This window comes from Zootoca vivipara, chromosome 3, assembly GCF_963506605.1.
Source record: "Zootoca vivipara chromosome 3, rZooViv1.1, whole genome shotgun sequence".
Lineage (NCBI taxonomy): Eukaryota > Metazoa > Chordata > Lepidosauria > Squamata > Lacertidae > Zootoca > Zootoca vivipara.
Window position 1 is genome coordinate 81106309 of NC_083278.1, and position 19127 is coordinate 81125435.

Sequence of the window (19127 nt, forward strand, 5' to 3'; positions counted from 1 at the left end):
CAGGCACCAATAGACCGTGAAATGTCTGGGGGTCCTGCACAAGTCTAGGTGAGTGCGACAGAGACCAACTAGGTTTGTCATACGTATGAGCTTCCGTGTGCAGCCTTCCAGTGACTTCATTAGTAAAGCAGCCCAAAACTTCAGTGTCCACATGGCCCTCCTCCAAATAAAATGAGATGCATGTGGCCAGCTGAGTGTTCATAGCTGGAAATCTTGCACCATATAGTAACTCTGGAAGGCATCTATGCAAATTCTGAAAAGAATGGTAAAACCCAAACAATTAGTAGAAAATGTAAATCAACAATTGTTCACATTCATAAAGACAACTAAAACATGTATAAAATCTTCCTGGAATTGGATTAGCATTATAAGTAAAATTATCTACAAAGCTAGCTTATAGAATTCCTTCACCTTATATAACCCTATCTAGATATGGCAAAAACAGCTGTCATGGCCATCTGGTCACAAGCCCTGCCAAATGCCCATTCCTCTGCTTGCTCTTTCTATTACAGCATAACAGACTGCAATTCAGTTTGTCACAGTAAGCCTTGTGTAGGATCACATTTAATTCATGATGTTGCTGTTGAATTGCCAGACCTTCAGGGTGGAGACGAATGGACTTTTGTGTGTGCCATTGAATTATATTGGGTACATTGCCAGTACAAAGCATTAACCTCCCCGCCCTCCATACTGTAACAGATACTTCCTGTGATGGAAATCCTATTTAATCCATGACCTGGGACTTAAGTTTCTCTTCTGTGAATGGAGGGAATAGCTTTCCATTCAACAAATGAGAGTTCTATAAGCGAAAGTGGTACAAAACTGTCCTCCTTCCATCCACGAAGCAAAAACATAGAATGTAAGCCAGTGGTTCTCAGAGGGTGTGGCAACAGCCCCGCCCCCAAGTGTGGCAGGAGACAATGGCAAGTGTGGCAGGAAGATTCAAGGACAATCAAAGAAACATTTAAACATTTCAGTGAATAATAATAATAATAATAATAATAATAATAATAATAATATTTGCAGAATATGGATCGATATATTTTCAAAATGAGAACAAGAGCATCAAGTGATACTGAGGACAATCCTAGTTGTGTTTTCCAGTGCATCTCTTATCAATAAAAAAGTCGATGTTGGCAATTTTTTATTCTGAAAGAGTGGCCCAGAGAAAACAGTTTTGAGAACCACTGATCTAAACCCATGGATTTACTATTAGGTCTCATCCAAGTGATTATGTCTTGTTTTCAGTTCCCTAGTTGTGAAAATGGAATGAGGGATTTATTCATGAGAGAGAAATTAAAAACAATGTTATATGAATGATAAAAAAGAAATAATGTTCCCATAATTCAATGAATGTTTATTTATTAAATTTGTATACCACCCTTCATCTTTAGATCCCAGGGTGGTTCACAACACAGGTTACTTTCATATTGCCAAGGCCATTTTGTGTAATTTGAGATTGGATTACCACCGTATATAAGTGAATCTAATACGCCATCAGATCTAATGTGCACCTCAGTTTTCAAAACCTTGAAACCCAAAAAGTTTCATTGCTATGTCAGCGATGTTTTTCATGCTTGTAATCGAATCTAATGTGCCATCAAATCTAACGCACACCCTAATTTTCGTGACATAATTTGGCCAAAAAAGATGTGCATTACATTCGAGGAAACACGGTATTACATAGAGAAATCTGGAATGGTGGCTAATGCTCATCTATCCACTCTTAATTTATCTTTGCTATATGGCTACTTTTAATAAAACAGTATCCTAAGGAGTCCATCTTGGTAGTGGTCCCAATACTGTGGAATACCCTCCCATCAGATGTCAAAGAGATAAACAACCATATGACTTTTAGAAGACATACAAAGGTAGCGCTGTATAGGGAAGTTTTCAGTGTTTGATGTCTCCTTGTGTTGGAAGCCACCCAGAGTGGCTCGGGCAACCTAGTCAGATGGGCTGGGTACTGCTGCTAATAATAATAATAATAATAATAATAATAATAATAATACATTAAGCTTACTGAGGGTTGTATTTTAGGATTATTTTGTACATGGGTATGGATACAGTGGTACCTCTACTTATGAATAACTCTACTTACAAATGTTTCTACTTACGAATGGAGCTCCGTCCGCCATCTTGGATGTGGTTTAGATTTTTTCTACTTACGAATTTTTAGATAGGGTTGCTTCTACTTACGAATTTTTTCTCCCAATGCATTCCTATGGGATTCGACTTACAATTTTTTTTGACTTACAAATGTGCATTCGGAACGCATTAAATTCGTAAGTAGAGGTACCACTGTATTTGGGTGAAACATACAAGTAGAGAGTCATATACAAAGATCATATATGTGTAAGTATATTTGTGATTCCCTTTAACTTATCCAGGAGTGAAGTGCAATTAAGGATTAGATCCACCTTTCAATTACTGTAAATGGAAATTTCTACACGTTTGTCCTTCAGTCTAATGTGCCAAGTGTGCACTTTGAATTTGGGTAACAGAAGCCTCAAGAATTGGTGGGTACTTAGCTGAAATAGAAACTAGTAGTGTTGAGGTACAGTCTGGGTTTGTCTTTCCCTGTTACATGTTCAGGTTTTGAGTTGGCATTGCATATGTGCACAGAGGTATAAATGGACAAGCCCTACTTGTACTGACTTTTTGTAAGACATGGTGCATATTTAGCAGCCCGTTCTTGTTCCACCTAGAGTCCATCCTGAGTTGCCATGGAGAACTACAGGATAGCTCTTGCACGTTGGCACTGTAAACCCTTGTCTTCTCTTCTGGTCTGCAGTTTTGAATGATCCTCTGATCTGCTTGTTATACAGTTCCTGAAAATAGTCCATGGAACTTCGGCTTCTTTTCACAATCATTTTCAAATGTGGATGTCTATTAGGACTAGGAATGCTGAAGAAATTAAATCATTCTGTATTGGGAATTGAACCAACCTAATTCACTGGTCCAAAAATTTGCATGCATGTTGGAATGCAGCTATGGGTTGGGTTACATACGTTGCTGAAATGGCAATGTAGTTTCTGTAAAACTACATAAAATATGTGAAAGTAAGTGTTTGGTATTTAACAGAAAAAGCATACAAAAATATGTAGAAGAAATGCATTGAAAGCATGCAAAAAAAATCTTTTAGGGGAAGGAAGTACAGCATTCGTACAATTCAAATGCGAATTTTTCATGCATTTTTTAAAATGCAAAAAACAGAATGGAATGGATCTATGATTCATGCATTCTCGTGCATGTGAATTGACATGGAATGGAAATAGGTTGATCTGTCCCTAATAATGCATGGGATTTTCTTCTACAGAGGTACCTCGACTTACAAATTTAATGTGTTCTGAACACACATTCGTAAGTCGGAAAAAATTGTAAGTCAAATCCCATAGGAATGCATTGGGAGAAAAAAATTGTAAGTCGAAGCAACCCTATCTAAAAATTCGTAAGTCGAAAAAATCCTATCTAAACCGCATCCAAGATGGAGGACGGAGCTCCGTTCGTAAGTAGAAACATTCGTAAGTAGAGTTATTCGTACGTCGAGGTGCCACTGTACTTAAATTACCTGCCCTGGGCTCTTATATGAGGAAGAGCGATATAAAAATCAAATTATAATATTAATTCACGTTCTTACAACCAGAAACTCATGAGATGTCTGACACAAAAAGACAATGTGTGATACATACATGCAGTTCCTACAACTCCCCTTATGTGCTCTGCAGATGTAATAAAGAAAATGTGATCAGTGGATTCTTGGAAGCATTCATTTCCTGGATATAGCCAGTCTCCAAAGAAAGTTGTACAAATCAACTCAGAAGAAGCTTTGTTAAGTTCATTGGGGCTTTCTACCAAGTAAGGCTCCTAAATAACTTACTGAGTTCCCAATCATATATACCAGCAATCCTTTGCTATGTTATCAAATTGTACTGAAAGTGCATTGTTTGTTGTCTTGTCTGCATCATGACTCAAGAGTCACCACTCAGGCTCATCGGTATTGTCAGAGTCCAATTTAAACCATGCTGTGGCACTGAAGAACTGCAGCTGGGATTTCTCTAGCACACGAGATTTTTCAGGTTGGGCCAGCTTGATAGTGGTTACTTAGCTAAGCATGTTGTTTTAATTAGATCACTTCCTAAATGGGAAAAAAATGATTGCAAAGGGCATGTTAAAATAGAGGATAGAAATTGTTACGGTTTTTCTAGGAAAAGTTTTTTTTTTCCTCTGAAGACATTTCCAAATAAAATATTGGAAATCTGCTTGGTGTTTTAGAATTGCCTTAGATGTTTGAAACCTGGCTGCCTCAGCAGTTCACAAGCAACTTTATGCCTGTTTATCGGGAAAGGTGTAGAGCTTGTTCCTAGAAAATGCAGTTTGCCAGTAGAAAAGCTAAGATTTGCCTTTAAGTGAGCTATGACTGGTGAAGTTAGAATGAGTGAAATTGATTGTTTTCCCCTTTCATCTCTGCTATGCCTACTGTTAAGAATTATTCAGAGCACAAGTGTTCCAAATATGAGGCAGGCTTCCTTAGAAGGCTGTGAGCAGTGCCAGGGAAGACTTTTAACTCCTCTGTGAGCCTTCTCACTGTCTTCTTGCAACTAGTAAACAGAACTGCAACTCATTCTAGTCTACCTTTATCGGTGAAGTACAGGTGGCTCTTCATACTACGTAAAATGGTACTGGTACTAGAAAGCGGACCTGCCAATTCCAAAGCCTAAGTAATAAATTAGCAGTGCAGACTGCACCCCCTGTATTGGTCCCGCAATCTATCTGTATGAATGGGAGGAGACTGCTCCCATATCCATGTGCCGTTGTGCTGAATGAACACACTAAATCTCCTCAGATAATGAGTAGCTGTGACTAGTTGTATTTGGAGGAGGGGGGGGGGAGATCACGGTTTCAATATTGGCAGAGAGAAGCTTTCTGTAAGTAGGTCTGAAAGTTGCTTGTTTACAGTGAGTTGGAACATTTGCTCTGCATTTGGCGGGCAACAGTTTAATGCCAGTGTCTGGAGATGAATCAGCTGGCACTGTTTTCTTTACTTTCAATTAATCTTATTACAAGCCAAAAATAAAAACTTAGTTGGTCTTTAAGGTGCTACTGAAGGAATTTTTTTATTTTACAAAAATAATATGAAATGATATTATTTTTATGTTAGGAAACATTCTCCCCGCCCCCCAAAGCATTACCCATAATAACTTCCCAGAGGGCATTCAAACACTGGATGGGCCAACCAATCTGTGTTCAAATTGCACACATTGTTGTGGCAGGAACATATTGGAAAACGTTTGGAAAAAATGTTGGCTTGGAAGAAATGAGGCTTGGATAATTTTTTTTTTGCAAATAGTTATTATTAATATGGTTTCTTAATGAAGGGATGAAGTTGCAGTAAAACTTTGACAAGGGGGGGGGGAGATGCACATGATTTTGTATATCTGAAGCGTGCTTTTTTAAAGTAAGAAAATAAGAGATATAAATGTTCGATGCTTAACCAAATGTATATACAACCATTCATAAAATCTGGGGGTTTAAATAGAGAAAATCGGGGTTTTGGTAAATCCTCCCATCTTCTAAGAACAAGATCATACTAAGGTACTGAATGACTGTGCCTGGAACACACTTTCTCTTTGCCCCACCCCACCCCCTGTTAGGAACAGGTTTTGCAGTTATCCGTTGGCAATCTTGAACAATTAGAACGTTGGTTTAAGTGCTAGTAGTTGTCAACAAAGTAAAACCTATAATATGTAAATCCACATGGAGTAGCCGTTCCAAGAATCTGTGGAAAAAAAATAAAGGGTCCTGGGCAGCTGCGTCACTGGATTTGTTCACTTCAGGCTGGGGTGCCAGGAGATTTGAGACAGATGTTTTCAGACATGCGGCATGCCTAAAACATTTCCAAGGGTCGGGCTACAAATAGTGACTTAATAAGTGTAGAAACAGGAAAAGTATGCAGGAGGAAAAGACGCAAGAGTTTATTCACCCCTAGGTGAACAGCCAGTCGCTTTACATTACATCTGCCTGTCAGGGTTGGCTATTTAAGCTGTCATGCCCTTGGTATTGCTCTTTGACTGTGAATAAAGTGCAGCATTGTGATTACTAATCCCACTCCAGTGACTTGACTTTAAATGTGGTTTTGGAGTGGATCCCGGAGTCCTGTTTGCTAAGCTTCCTACTCCTGTTTCAGAGACACCACTGGATATCGAGGAGAGAGCACTGGAGCCTGCCCTCCTCTGTTAAGAACTCTCTGCCTTTTTAAATTTTCTTTTTAAGAAGCTTTTTAAAAAAAATCATCTAAAGGAAATCAATGGCTACCAAAGTGACTTGTTTGTTTTTCTTTTTCTCTTTGCCTCTGCTCCCAGTGGGAAATCACACGGGACGCATCAAGGTGGTCTTTACACCCAGCATCTGTAAAGTGACTTGTAAAAAAGGCACCTGTCAGAACAGCTGCGAGAAAGGAAACACCACGACTCTGATTAGTGAAAATGGGCATGCTGCTGACACCTTGACAGCACCCAACTTCCGAGTAGGTAAGTCTCTCCAATCCTTAATCATCCTTGCTAATCCTTTCTTCTTCTTCTTCTTCTGTTGGACTCTGTGTGTTTGTGCATGTTGTGAATTTGTTAGCTTTTTCTTCAAGGGTCTATGATAAGTGTAATGTCATTGATGCTGGGCATCCCCTGTCTGACTTTGATAATTCTTTGAACATGCAAAAGAGAGGGATAACTACTTAAACTCCACAGTTTAGATTGTATGTGGTGAGGGGAGGCGGTGGCAGCACTGTGTGTTAGTAGCTCTGTGTAGAAACTCGCAAATTGGATGGAAAATATGTCATGGTTGAGGGGGGAAATACTCTGTTTGTGGTTAGTGAATGTGAAAAATTTAGTTAGACTTAAATGAAATGTTCCTGCAAGACATTGTCTGGGAATTGTGTGACTCTGCATTCCTGTGAGTGAAATGGGTGCCAGTTTTCAACTTTTGCTTGCATTGTAGGGACCTTACGTTTCTGGAAGTCCCGGAGGGTGAATGGGGCCGGCCTTAGTTTGGGACCCCCATTAGGGCACAGTTCCCTTAATGTTCGGGCCGAGATTATGGATAGAGTTGAACCCGTGTCCAGCTCCATGCGGCATGGGGCTCCCTCTATCTGTACCTCTATATAAATTTTCTCTGTGCTGGGATGGGGCAACTGGAATACCTGGTAGTCCGTGATCTCCGTCGAGTTGCCTTGGTGCATGGTGCCGTGTGACCTGGGGCTCCTGGATCGGTCATCTGATGCTTGTCGACGGGTGAGTCGAGCCCGACACACCCGGGCGATGTGTCCCAATTTTCTGCACTGCCTGCACTCTGCGTTGCGGAAACGACAGGTCCTCCTCTCGTGGTTCTCCCCGCAGCTTGCACAGTTCCCTCCTTCTCGTCGAGGCTGCTGTGGTGTGTGTGCTGCTTGAGTGCGCCGCTGTACTCGGTGTACTTCCTCCCTGTCAGATTCGGATTCGTCGGTGAGGTCTTCGTGGTAGACCCTCGGTTGGGATGGCGGGGCCGGTCGTGCCTCTTGCGTTGACCTCTCGGCGGCTTCGGTTGCCAGGGCTTCCTCCAGAGCAATCTGGAACGTGAGGTCTTTTTTGGCGTAGAGGCGTCGTTGCAACATCTCGTCCCTCAGGCCACCGACGAGGCGGTCACGAAGCATGTTCTCCAACTCTGAGAAGTTGCATAACCGGGCGGCTTGGCGGAGGGAGGTCACAAACCCAGTTATGGTTTCCCCTGGGGCTTGCCGCTTTGCGTAGAAGGCATTTCGGCAAGCTACCACCGAGGGCTGTGGTGAAAAGTGCTCCTTCAGCCGTTCCATTATTGTTTTGTAAGAGACGGTAGCGACATCTCTAGGTGCAAGGAGAGCCCGGGCGATTTCAAACGTCTCCTCTCCACAGACGCTGAAGAATGTCGCCCTCTTCATGGCATCGTTGGTGACTTCTTTCGCTTGCAGGAGGAAGTTGAAACGGGCGGCGTACCCTTCCCAGTCTCCTGATGCTGGTTTGAATGGCAAGAAGCTGCTGTCGGTTGCCATTCTGGGTTCCTTGGGTCCTGGAGCTGAAGCCTGGATGCACGGTGCGATGCAGCGGTGCAGCAGGTGGCGGTGCTGCGGTGCAGTGCGTGGTGGCGGTCAGCTCAGCAGGATCCCACCCTCGTCGCCAGTGAAATATACTCGGAGTCGAGAGTGAATTTCATGCTCTTTATTCAGCTCATATTCATCAAGGAGAAGAAGAGAAGACGAATCGCTCTTTTCCCAAAACCATCTGCTTATATACATTATTTACACAATGGGCCTTGCGTGATTGGCTACTTCAGGGCTACACCTGTGGGCCAATTATATTGTGGATTGACTTCTGCCTGCAGCCTGATTGGCTGCTCCTACAGGCCAATCAGGTAGCAGATTCACTTCTGCCAGCCGCCTGATTGGCTGCTCCAGCAGGCCAATCAGGTTGCGGATTCACTTCCACCTGGAGTTGGATTGGGTAGCTCCCGCTGATTCTGAATCCTATTGTTCTAGGATTCAGCTCAGTACATAACAGAGCGTAACATATTTATTATGTGTTAAGTGTCCAAATAGGAGACAGAAAGCTTAAAAATCAAATCAAAAGTAAGATAAATGTCAATTATCATTCCAGTGAATGCTATTTTGTGTTTTCCAAAAAGGAATCTCAGAGGTATACCTAGCATGGTACACCATAAATAAGATGTTGGATAATTGTTTTTTCAAAGGTTATTGAATGTTAGCTGTAGAGAATTGTATACTTGCCACAGATTCAGTTTCCCACCCATCTTGCTTTGCAGTGAAATTCAAGGAGAATGGTTCAGAGTAGCATGACATACAGTTTAAATGTCCTTGTTACTGATTAGGGCAGTTTGCAATGTCATTTTATCCAGTTCATGAAACTCTTAAAGCTCTTCACTTCATGTCAGCTAATCCTTAGAATCGCAAAACTATTCCAAGTACAAACATAATGTTAGGCAGAGTAGAAAGAGGCATCCTAATTGTCTTTTTATGGTATACAACCTTTCCCCCCAAAATGTTATTTCTAATTCCTCTGGTCTGGCAAAGTGGATGGATGAAATGCAGGTCAATCACTCTAAAGATTCTTCCAGATGTTGCTGCTAGCAGAACGGTAGCAGCAAATCAGGAATCACAGTAGGAGGTGCCTCAGAGAGGAGAGATGCTTCTCAGCATGGGAGTTTAGAGTTACCATTGCTGACTTGTTTGCACAATTGTAGGTGTGCTGGTCATGTTGGATTTTGCTAGTCTGTCTGGGCTGGCGAGATCTGAAATGGAGATGACATTTCAGCATGGGGATTGAGTGTGACCAGTGCTCTGATTCAAGCACCTATTATCTACAAAAGACAAAAGTGTTGATTTAGATGTAACAGAAAACCACAGCCTGGTATTATTTGAAGTCTAGATTCACTTGCTGCTTCCTGCCATTGTACTTCCCTGAGTTCCAATTTAGCAGCTGACTATAGTATGTTATCATAGCAGAATAACTGGACAGTGTATGGTTTGCACACACAAAAACTGGAAATTGCAACTGAACTGTGACCCGATTCCACTTTTGCAGACATAGGGGAGAGTGTGCATGACCCCAAGGCTCATTCTTGCTACACCAAACCATGGTTTGGCATTTCATCTGAACTAAGCGTATCTCTGGAAGTGTCCTTAGATTAAATTACAGACAAGTGATGGTATGGATCCAAATTCCTTTGATACCGTAGTACATTTCTTGATAATGATAGCTTTAAAAGGCATGCTGCACTGATTGCATACTAAATATAATTCTGGTATGTGGCAATGTGTGAGGAACTGAAAAATAAGGAGAATTTATGAATGAGAGCTGCTATACCTCCAGTAACAAGTGTGAAAAATCAAATTCTATTCCTGTGGCAATTGTTACAGCTATGTGAAGCATAGTTTTGTTTTAATACATTTAGTATAACTGCCCTGAATGATAAGGTATCTTAGAAGGTAAACTATTTGATAACCAAGAAGAAACATTACAGGGCAGAATGGCATTGGAGGTTTTTAAGCATTTCAGGGAGTTGGACTAGGTGACTCTCAGGGTTCCTTCCAATCCTACAGATCTATGATTCTATGACATATTTTTACTTGTTATACAGGTATAAAGCTGCATTCTTTTGAAACAAGTAGCATCATTTTCTTCCTGCCCTCAGGTTTGATATTTTAGAAACGGTATGCCCTGTAACTACTTAAAAGGGAACCAGCCCATTATATAGAAAAGTTTATCAGGCCTACAAAACAGTATGCAGGCGTGTTTATGTTTAGAAGTCCGACTTGCGGGGCATTACCAGAAGTGCACCCAGAGGTAAAACTGGGATGGTGAGTGATTTTGTGAATCATAAAGATCCATCATTGCTTGACTGGGTGAAGGGGAAATGGAAGAGTTAGGTCTTCACTTGCCACTTAGTGCTAGGATCACACTTTTAAGGTCCAGCCCACTAATATGTTAAACTCCATCTAGCCAGGCAGAATAGGTGTTACCTATTAGGCACCAGGTGGGCCTCAGAAGTAGCTGCAGTATTTAGCTCCCAGAGTTCAAGGTCTTGTACCTAATGAATACAATGCTGCATAGTTCCAGGAGAATGGGTTCATAAGCTGAATATGGTCTTTGATCACTAGTCCTAGGAATAAGAAACCTGGAGCAAGTCCAGCACTGGGATGAGTAGAGAGCAGCTCTAGTTTCTGCCTCAAAATTTTTTCTGGGAAAACAAAAGGCCTTTAGAGACAGTATTGAGAAGATCTGTAACCTTAAGAATCCATGTGCCAGCACTGGGACATTTCCTTCATTAAACTGAATTAATCTCAGTGGGTTTTTTGTTTTGGTTCATAAGACATCTGGACGTAGGGTAGCATTAAGGTAGCTGAGTTTAAAGACACCATATCGTTCAAGGTGGTTGAAAAAAAAAGGGATAATGCAGAGCCAAAAGGACCTCTTCAAACTGTGGAAATGGGTATTAGAATGGCAAAAAACAGTTCAGTGTAAACAAGTGTCAAGTGATACATATTGGGATAAAAAGAAACCTAACTTTATATAAACTGCCACTGGCTGTTTTTCTGTCTCTTATAATACTAGAACCTGGGGTTATCAAACGAAGCTGAATAGTGGGAGATTTGGGATATACAAAATGATGTACTTCTTCAAACAGCACATTGTTTAAGGGTTAGAAAAATTCATGGAAGACTCTCAGCGACTAGTAATGATACCTGTACATTACCTCTAGCACCAGAAGCAGTATGCTCTTTCGTGGCTTAGGAACAAGAGAGTTCCATTGTGCTCATGTCCCTCTTGTGAGTTTCCCATAGGCCACTGTGAGAATAAAATGGACTGGACTAGATGGATCTTTGGTCTGATCCAACAGAGCTCTTCCCATTTTTTTCTCTCCTTTCTTTAACTCACTACCCCATCCTCACTATTGCCTTTACTTTTATAAGGGATGTGGATGGTTTCTTAATTGTTTTGGTTGATTCTTACTGGCGGGTTCTACCCCTTTCAATCACCATGGGCATTTTACGAGTGGCATATAAAAATAATAATGTATATTGTGTTAGAACAATAGCAGCAGTCGGTTTAGAGTGGACAAAAACACCCCAAATTCAGTCAACAGATTGAAGTATGGTAGTTCAGAGTATTAATATAGATTTGTTTATATTATGCGACTGTTTTGCTTTCAGATTTAGCTTTCCAAAAGAATTGTATTTATTTGTGGCAGGGAACTGGATTAGAGAGTGTAATGGAGAAAGGGAACAGCATTGCAAATGCTGAATTTCCCAGCTAACGTTTGTGATTGTATGACTCATTCTTGCTCATAAGTCTTTTCTGATTTAATATATTCTAGCAAGTTTGAACAATGTAGGGCTGATTCAGTGAAGTACTTATTCATTCTCTTTAGACTTTATAAGGCAAAAACAGTATGACTTGCTGCTCTTGAACTGAACATCTTAGGCAGGCTTCCTCAACCTTGGTCCTCCAGATGTTTTTGGCCTACAACTCCCATGATCCTTAGCTAGCAGGACCAGTGGTCAGGGATGGTGGGAATTGTAGTCTCAAAACATCTGGCGGGCCGAGGTTGAGGGTTAGTGATCATGTCTCTTGCTGCTTCTCCTTCCCTATAACTTCTACTTAAGAGCAAAAGTCATATAACACACTTTCCCCTTTTATCTACTTTCTGTTGAGTATAATACCCCCCCCCAAGTCAATTTGGTCTGACTGATTCTGGCCTTAAGCTACTTATAATACTAAGTTCTGAGTGAACCTCTTGGGGAAGTAACAAGGTTATTCTTTGCTTGCATCCCCAAACTCTGCCCTCCAGCTGTTTTGGGACTACAATTCCCATCATCCCTGACCACTGGTCCCGTTAGGTAGGGGTGATGGGAGTTGTAGTCCCAAAACAGCTGGAGGGCCAAGTTTGGGGATGCCTGTCTCAGTCCCTACTGCAACTCTTCCTATTTATCTTTCCAGTATTTCTCTCCTCTAGCTCTTTTGGTGACTCTTGTACTCCTTCCTGTTTGTATCCCATAAGAAAATAAGAAGAGCCCTGCAGGATTTGTTGTTGTTGTTGTTGTTTAGTCATTTAGTCGTGTCCGACTCTTAGTGACCCTATGGACCAGAGCACGCCAGGCACTTCCGTCTTCCACTGCCTCCCGCAGTTTGGTCAGATTCATGTTGGTAGCTTCGAGAACACTGTCCAACCATCTCCTCCTCTGTCATCCCCTTCTCCTTGTGCCCTCATTTTTCCCCTGCATCAGGGTCTTTTCCAGGGAGTCTTCTCTTCTCATGAGGTGGCCAAAGTATTGTAGCCTCAGCTTCAGGATCTGTCTTTCCAGTGAGCACTCAGGGATGATTTCCTTAAGAATGGATAGGTTTGATCTTCTCGCAGTCCATGGGACTCTCAAGAGTCTCCTCCAGCACCTGCAGCATTATACCCACCCAATTCAGCATTGCGTTCTTACAGTGGGCATGGGAAGCCCACCAACAGGGCAGAAGCACAAGAGCACTCTCCTCACTTACGTTTCCTAGCAACTGGCATTCAGAGGCATATCATCTCTGGTACTGGAGGTAGGACACAGTCATAATGGCTAGAAGCCATTGATAACTGTATCCTAAGGCTCTTTTAATGCCGCCCAAGTTGGTGGCCGTTACTACATCCAGTGGCAGTGAATTCCACTCTGTGGTGGTTCTTCTTCAGCAAGACTTCTTCTTTTATATGCATGTTGATTTTATATCTAATAATACTTTCCACCAGTTTATTTAGAACAAACATTAAGCTAACCAGCCTGTTATTTCATAGATCTCCCCCAATCCCCTTTTTAAAAAATGGGTGTTGCATTGGCCACTTTCTGGTCTGATGTAACAGAAGCCAATCTTGGGAAAGTTACATGTTTTTGTTTAAAGTTCAGCAATTTTACATTTGAGTTCTTCAATAACTTTTAGATGGATGCCATGTAGCTAAACTTGCACAATCCACTCCAGGAGGCCAAGCAAATGTTTTTAATTTGTCACTAAGGTGTAGGACTTAATCTTTTGTCACAACTATTTGCCTCAGTTGCCCAATCTCCTTTCTTGGGAATGTTAGTTCAGATAGAAGGCTCTGCCCTATATCTCCTGCTGTGAGTTCAGATGCAAATAATTCATTCAGCTTCTCTGCAACCTCTTTTTCCTTGTTTAGCATACCTTTTTGAGTCCTTTGTCCAAAGGTATAACCATCTTCCTGGATGGCATCCTTCTTCAAATGTATTTAAATATATTTTTGTTGGTGGTCTTAATGATTCTAGCAATATGCTCTCTTTTTCCATCCATTGTTGGCTGCTTGCAGTTTGTTTTTGTTTTTCTCATTGATCCAGATCCCATATGGATTAAACTCTTGGCTCTAACTTGGCTTCTATAATCCTTCCATTCAAGTAGAGCATGAAGTAGCTATGTCCTCAGCATCCAGTACGCATGGGTACCTATGTACAAGGAGATCTTGTTTAACTAAAAGCCATTGATTGCTCATCAGTTTGTCTAACTTAAATGATTCCAAGAATGAAAAGAGAAAGCTGCTGTTGTGGAATAATTTAAGTGCTGGGCTTTCACATAGGAAACTGAGACTTAAATCAAACAAAGCATCTCAACAGCAATGGAGTTTATTTGGAATCACCCTCACTGCATTCAGTCAGGTGTTCCTTTCCTGTCCAGGTTCATGCTCTGACAAACATAGGTTTGCATCAGATACTAGCCAAGCACAGCACTGACTGGCTTATACTGTACCTGCAATATCTTTGTGGAACCTTCTCCCCAAGCAGTTTTGCACATTAAATAAAGGTTTCTGTTTTTCTTTTTAATTAGTGTGATGAATGAGTAGATAAATGTGCATTCATTGGCACTTCTTAAAAGACAGTATCTGAAACATGTATGGTGTGGGGAGAGATTGTTTAACTAGGATATTCATCTGTCATTTCAGATGATCAGCTGGTAGGAAATCAGGTTCATGTAGTATCTGGGGAGTCTTCAGGTCCTTTTTAAAATATTGCACTTGTTTTCATCCTCAGTTTTAAATTCCCACTCAGTTGAAAAGCTCCTCATTGAGTAGCAGTGAGAAATTCACTCTCTCTGACCATAACCCACCTTGCAAGCTTCTTGTAAGCAAATATCATATAGTTGGCTGTACAGTAGCTTTTTAATAGGTTTCCACATACTCAATGTAAAATGGTAAGATAGTTACAAGTATGAATTAAAAGAGCAAGAGGAAATAAATTTTATTTGTGATACATGATTAAAGGGGCTATCCAGGATGGTCTAAGAATTTAAAACTTATTGAAACAATTATATGTAACTATGTACTATATTGAACCCAGTGCTTTTTTCTATTAAAACAGTGGTTCTCATATAGGAGTTAACAGAAAACTCGTTAGCCAAAAAAGTGGATGTGACTTGTAAGGAAGCCAAAACACTTTTGCTGCAGCATTCATATACAAGAAAAGTTCCAACAGCAGATTGTTGCACTAAAATGTTCTTTAAGGAAATTGCCTTTAAAATGTCAGTATTATGTACAGGAGAAAGAAAATGAGTGCCAGATTATATTCCTGGGAAATGGGAGGCCGAACCATGCATTTCCCGCTTTATTTGCATTTCTTTCATTTTGCCTGTAACAGAGCACCTATGTCTTTTTCTATTGTTCCATACTTTATATGGAATCCAACAGAGTTCAAGGGACAATAATAAAACTGTGATATCTGCAGAATGATTTGGTTGTTGCTGATATGTCAATACCTTAGCCAGTCAAGCATATATTTCAAATAGCATGGGGGTAAGGGGAGTGTGATGACATAAAAGGGGTTCTGTGCCAGGGAAAGCAGATTAAGAGGACGCATAAAGTCAGACAAAACAGCTTGTAGAAGTATTTGGGTAAAAGCGGGACAAGGCTTTAAAACTTTTTTTGGCAACTTGTGCCAGACACTTGGTGCTTAGTTTTCATAATATCATTCTTTCTTTGTCCATCCTACTCCTCCATTGCCATAAGACTTAGCTATACTGCCAAAAGCAGAAAAACTCCCCATCTAATGTATTTTTAAAAAATAATTTGCTAATCATAATGGAGTTATCTAGTATTATACAATATATGGAATTCATCCAGCTGAACATTGTGTTAAGGGGAATGAAAACTGAGCAGCAGTTAATGTATATAATAACTGGCTATTGTACACATTCACAAGGTTTCATGGAGAATGTGCATATAATCCATAAATTAAATGGAAATTGTGCACATTTCCCAATCAGTATGTTCACATTCTTCACGTGACCTGTTGAATGTCCACAATGGCTGGTGGTTATGCACATTAACTGCTTAATCTGCATTTCCCCAAACATATATTAACAACTTCTGCCCCAGTCAAGTGTTACAAAGAGAAGAGAAATGAACTTTACTGTGCAACCGTTTATATTTGCATATAATGTACCTGGTGATCTGTGTCAGATAAAGCAAATGAAACATAAGTAAAACTGTTGACTGTCTTATATTGAAAATATAAGTTCTGTGTGAGGTTGGATTCAAATGAAATATTCTACCAGTTCTGACTTGTTTTGCAAACATTTTCCTAGATGCTGAAGTCCATGCCAAGTTTGAATAATTCAAATCTAAACACAAGAACAATTCTGACAAATAACTGATAAAAATGCTACCGGTTGCCATGGTGAATTACCCAAATCTGTTTTATGGATTTGCAAGGTGCATGCTCACCTTTGCAGTGAGGATAAAGCAGGCTGCTATTTTTGTTCTGCCAATTGTAAATCTCTCAGATGACTTGGATCATCTAACTTCATACATTTGCTTTTAACTTTCTAATGTTTCAGATTAATGCATTAAAGCAGATATTTGCTAGGCTATTTTAAAACCAAGATATATTGTTAACAGAAGATTATTAAGATTCAGAGAGTCTAGAGAGCCTAGTGCTATGGCACATTAACAGTACTGTAAGCGCCCGAATGGAAAGCCAAACCATAAAAGATGGTGCTATCATTCACACAATGCTCTTTTTAGAGGTGGAGGACCATTTTCACTCCACAGTCCAGATCCTTATCAGGATTACTCTTGTGTGTCAAATTTGACAGATGGTCAGGGTTCCAACCTGTCAGTCACCTGGCTTCACAAAAACTTAAGATGTAAGGTGATTTGAAGTTCAGAAGTTGGTACTTCAAAGCGCGTTGCAAAGTACCAACTAAGTAAGGTAGTGCTGGACATATCCTATATACCAGGGGTGACCAACTCCCAAGAGACTGCGATCTACTCACAGAGTTAAAGACTGGCAGTGATCTACCCCTTTTTTGGATTCAGGTCTAAGTTGTTGAGCTTTTTAAAGGAAGGAAATTTCTGTTTTTGGAGGTGCAGGGCAAAAATGATGAACTTTTTTTTAGGAGAACCAAACTTGTTGAGCTTCTTGGGGGGGCACAATCTACCTGTTGGACGGGCCTGCTATATACATTGGGTGCATGAAACACACCTGGAACTCTGATGACTCTCTTCCCTTCTTCCCATCCCTACACATCCTGCTTTGCTAGAAGCGGGGGGGTGGGGGTGGGGAGGAATACAATAATGGAAGCAGAATCAAACAAGTGCTGGCTTTCTAAATTTCAAAAGTAGCTATTTTGCTGAAATATTTGAAATCTTGTGGCCTCAAAGATGGCCTAACCCATGATTTGCTAACCTGGTGACTTTTAAATGTTTTGAACTACAGGTCCCGTTATCTATAACAGTTGGTCACATTAGTTAAATCTGAATTGTAGTTGAAAGGAGCACACCAGGTTAGGGAAGGCTCACATAACCTAGTGAAGTTTGTGTAATACTTCCTTCATTCCAATTTTTTAAACTTCAGCCTTTTACCCTGCTCTATTTCTGCCCACTTTTGTTTTTTGCTTAACATCTAGTGTGATTAGCAAGAAAGGTTGCTCATTCTTTGTGATATTTAGTTAGTGTAATAAAGGACCTCTTCTTTTGCATTTTCCTGTTAATGAACCAAGATTGCTTCCCACCATTTTGTTCAACATTTAAGTTAAACTATTGGTCACAAGTTGCTCAGACCCCCTAATACTGCTTTTCATCTTTGCTCCTCTTTTTTGTGCATTAAATCTGCATTGTGTGCTCCATTGTCAATGCTGGCCTGACCTGTTAACTTAGTTGCTGACCAATAACTAAAGTATAATACTTAAACTTCACTGATTGTGTTGGTTTAATAGAAATAGAACTGATGAGAGAGCCTTTAATAGGACCTAATAGTTTAGAGCTGTGAAAGCTTTTTAATTTCACTGAATGCTTCATTAAGCACAATGAATATTCAGAGCATAAAAGGACAGCATGGGTATTTTTTTAAAAGGTTTCGCCTTCAGTAGTTTCTGCAGCCAAAAGCCTTGCATCACTGATAATTAGATTTCCTCTTGGCCATAGGTGGGTGTTCCCTCCTAATTCTCTAGATGCCTTGATGGCTTACCACATGGCACTCTGCCCACTTGGTTACATTACAAGCAGCCACTTACATGGATGGCTGCAGGTAGAAATGGTTTTTGGGGAGATGAGAGCAGGGAATAATAATAATAATAATAATAATAATAATAATAATAATAATACCCAGCCCACTCTGGGTGGCTTACAGCACATAAAAAATTGTAAAACATTAGACACTTTAAAAATTCCTGATTCAGGGTTGCCTTCAGATGTCTTCTAAAAGTCAGATAGTTGTTTATTTCCTTGACATCTGATGGGAGGGTGTTCCACAGGCTGGGCACCACTACTGAGAAGGCCCTCTGTCTAGTATATACAGAGGCCACATGCCTTGAAATTGTTTTGGGAGGATAAGATGTGCTATGTATCTTCCTCTTAAGCATTATCTACATGCTATTCTCCAGCTGAAATTTGTAATCATGGCCCAGCAGTTGCTACTGCTGTGAGTGCTGGAAGGAAGGCCACTCCCTGCTGCAATGCCCATTTCCACCTGGCCTAGGGGCGGTGCCCACACTCACCCTGAACAGCTAAGAGGCTCCTGGGAGGCCACTGAACATTGCTGGAACAACTCTTGGGTTGGAGCAACTGGCTAAAATGTTTTAAACGGTTCTAATTTTGGTTCCTCTGTTTTGTTTTTGTCAGGTTGGTGTTGGTTAAATGTTTCATTGGGGTTGGCAGTTATTTTAATTTGAGTATAACTCAGAACTGTTTATTATTGTTATTGATATTTTTGTTGTTGGTGGTTTCTATTGCTTTATTTGTTGCTTGTATAGGATTTTTTAAAAAACAAATGCTTAATATTTTGTTGTGTTTTTATATATGTTATAAGCTGCCCACAGTGGCTGGGGAAAGCCAGATGGGCAGGATATTAATATAATAATAATAATAATAATAATAATAATAATAATAATAATAAATGTGCCTCATTGAAGTTGCAAGGAAGCAGTTTTGTCTGTCACAGAAGCGCCGAATCGTGACCCGCACGTGCACAGATGTGGGTTGTGAACACTGCGAGTTGCGAATGTGCCTCCCACACGGATCACGTTCGCAATCCGAGCGTCCACTGTATTGGTATTGTTTCATTTTGTTCAGTT

At 40.5% G+C, this 19127-nt stretch overlaps 1 protein-coding gene across 7 annotated transcripts in view; it reads left to right on the top strand.

Moving 5' to 3' along the window:
• Positions 1–19127, top strand: part of LTBP1 (latent transforming growth factor beta binding protein 1) — a 199293-nt gene that overhangs the window by 49966 nt on the left and 130200 nt on the right. For all 7 annotated transcript variants that reach the window (XM_035108252.2, XM_035108243.2, XM_035108244.2 and 4 more), the window contains exon 5: positions 6363–6530. In XM_035108252.2, the coding sequence (XP_034964143.2) occupies positions 6363–6530 (168 nt within the window). The remainder of the gene's footprint in view (positions 1–6362; positions 6531–19127) is intronic.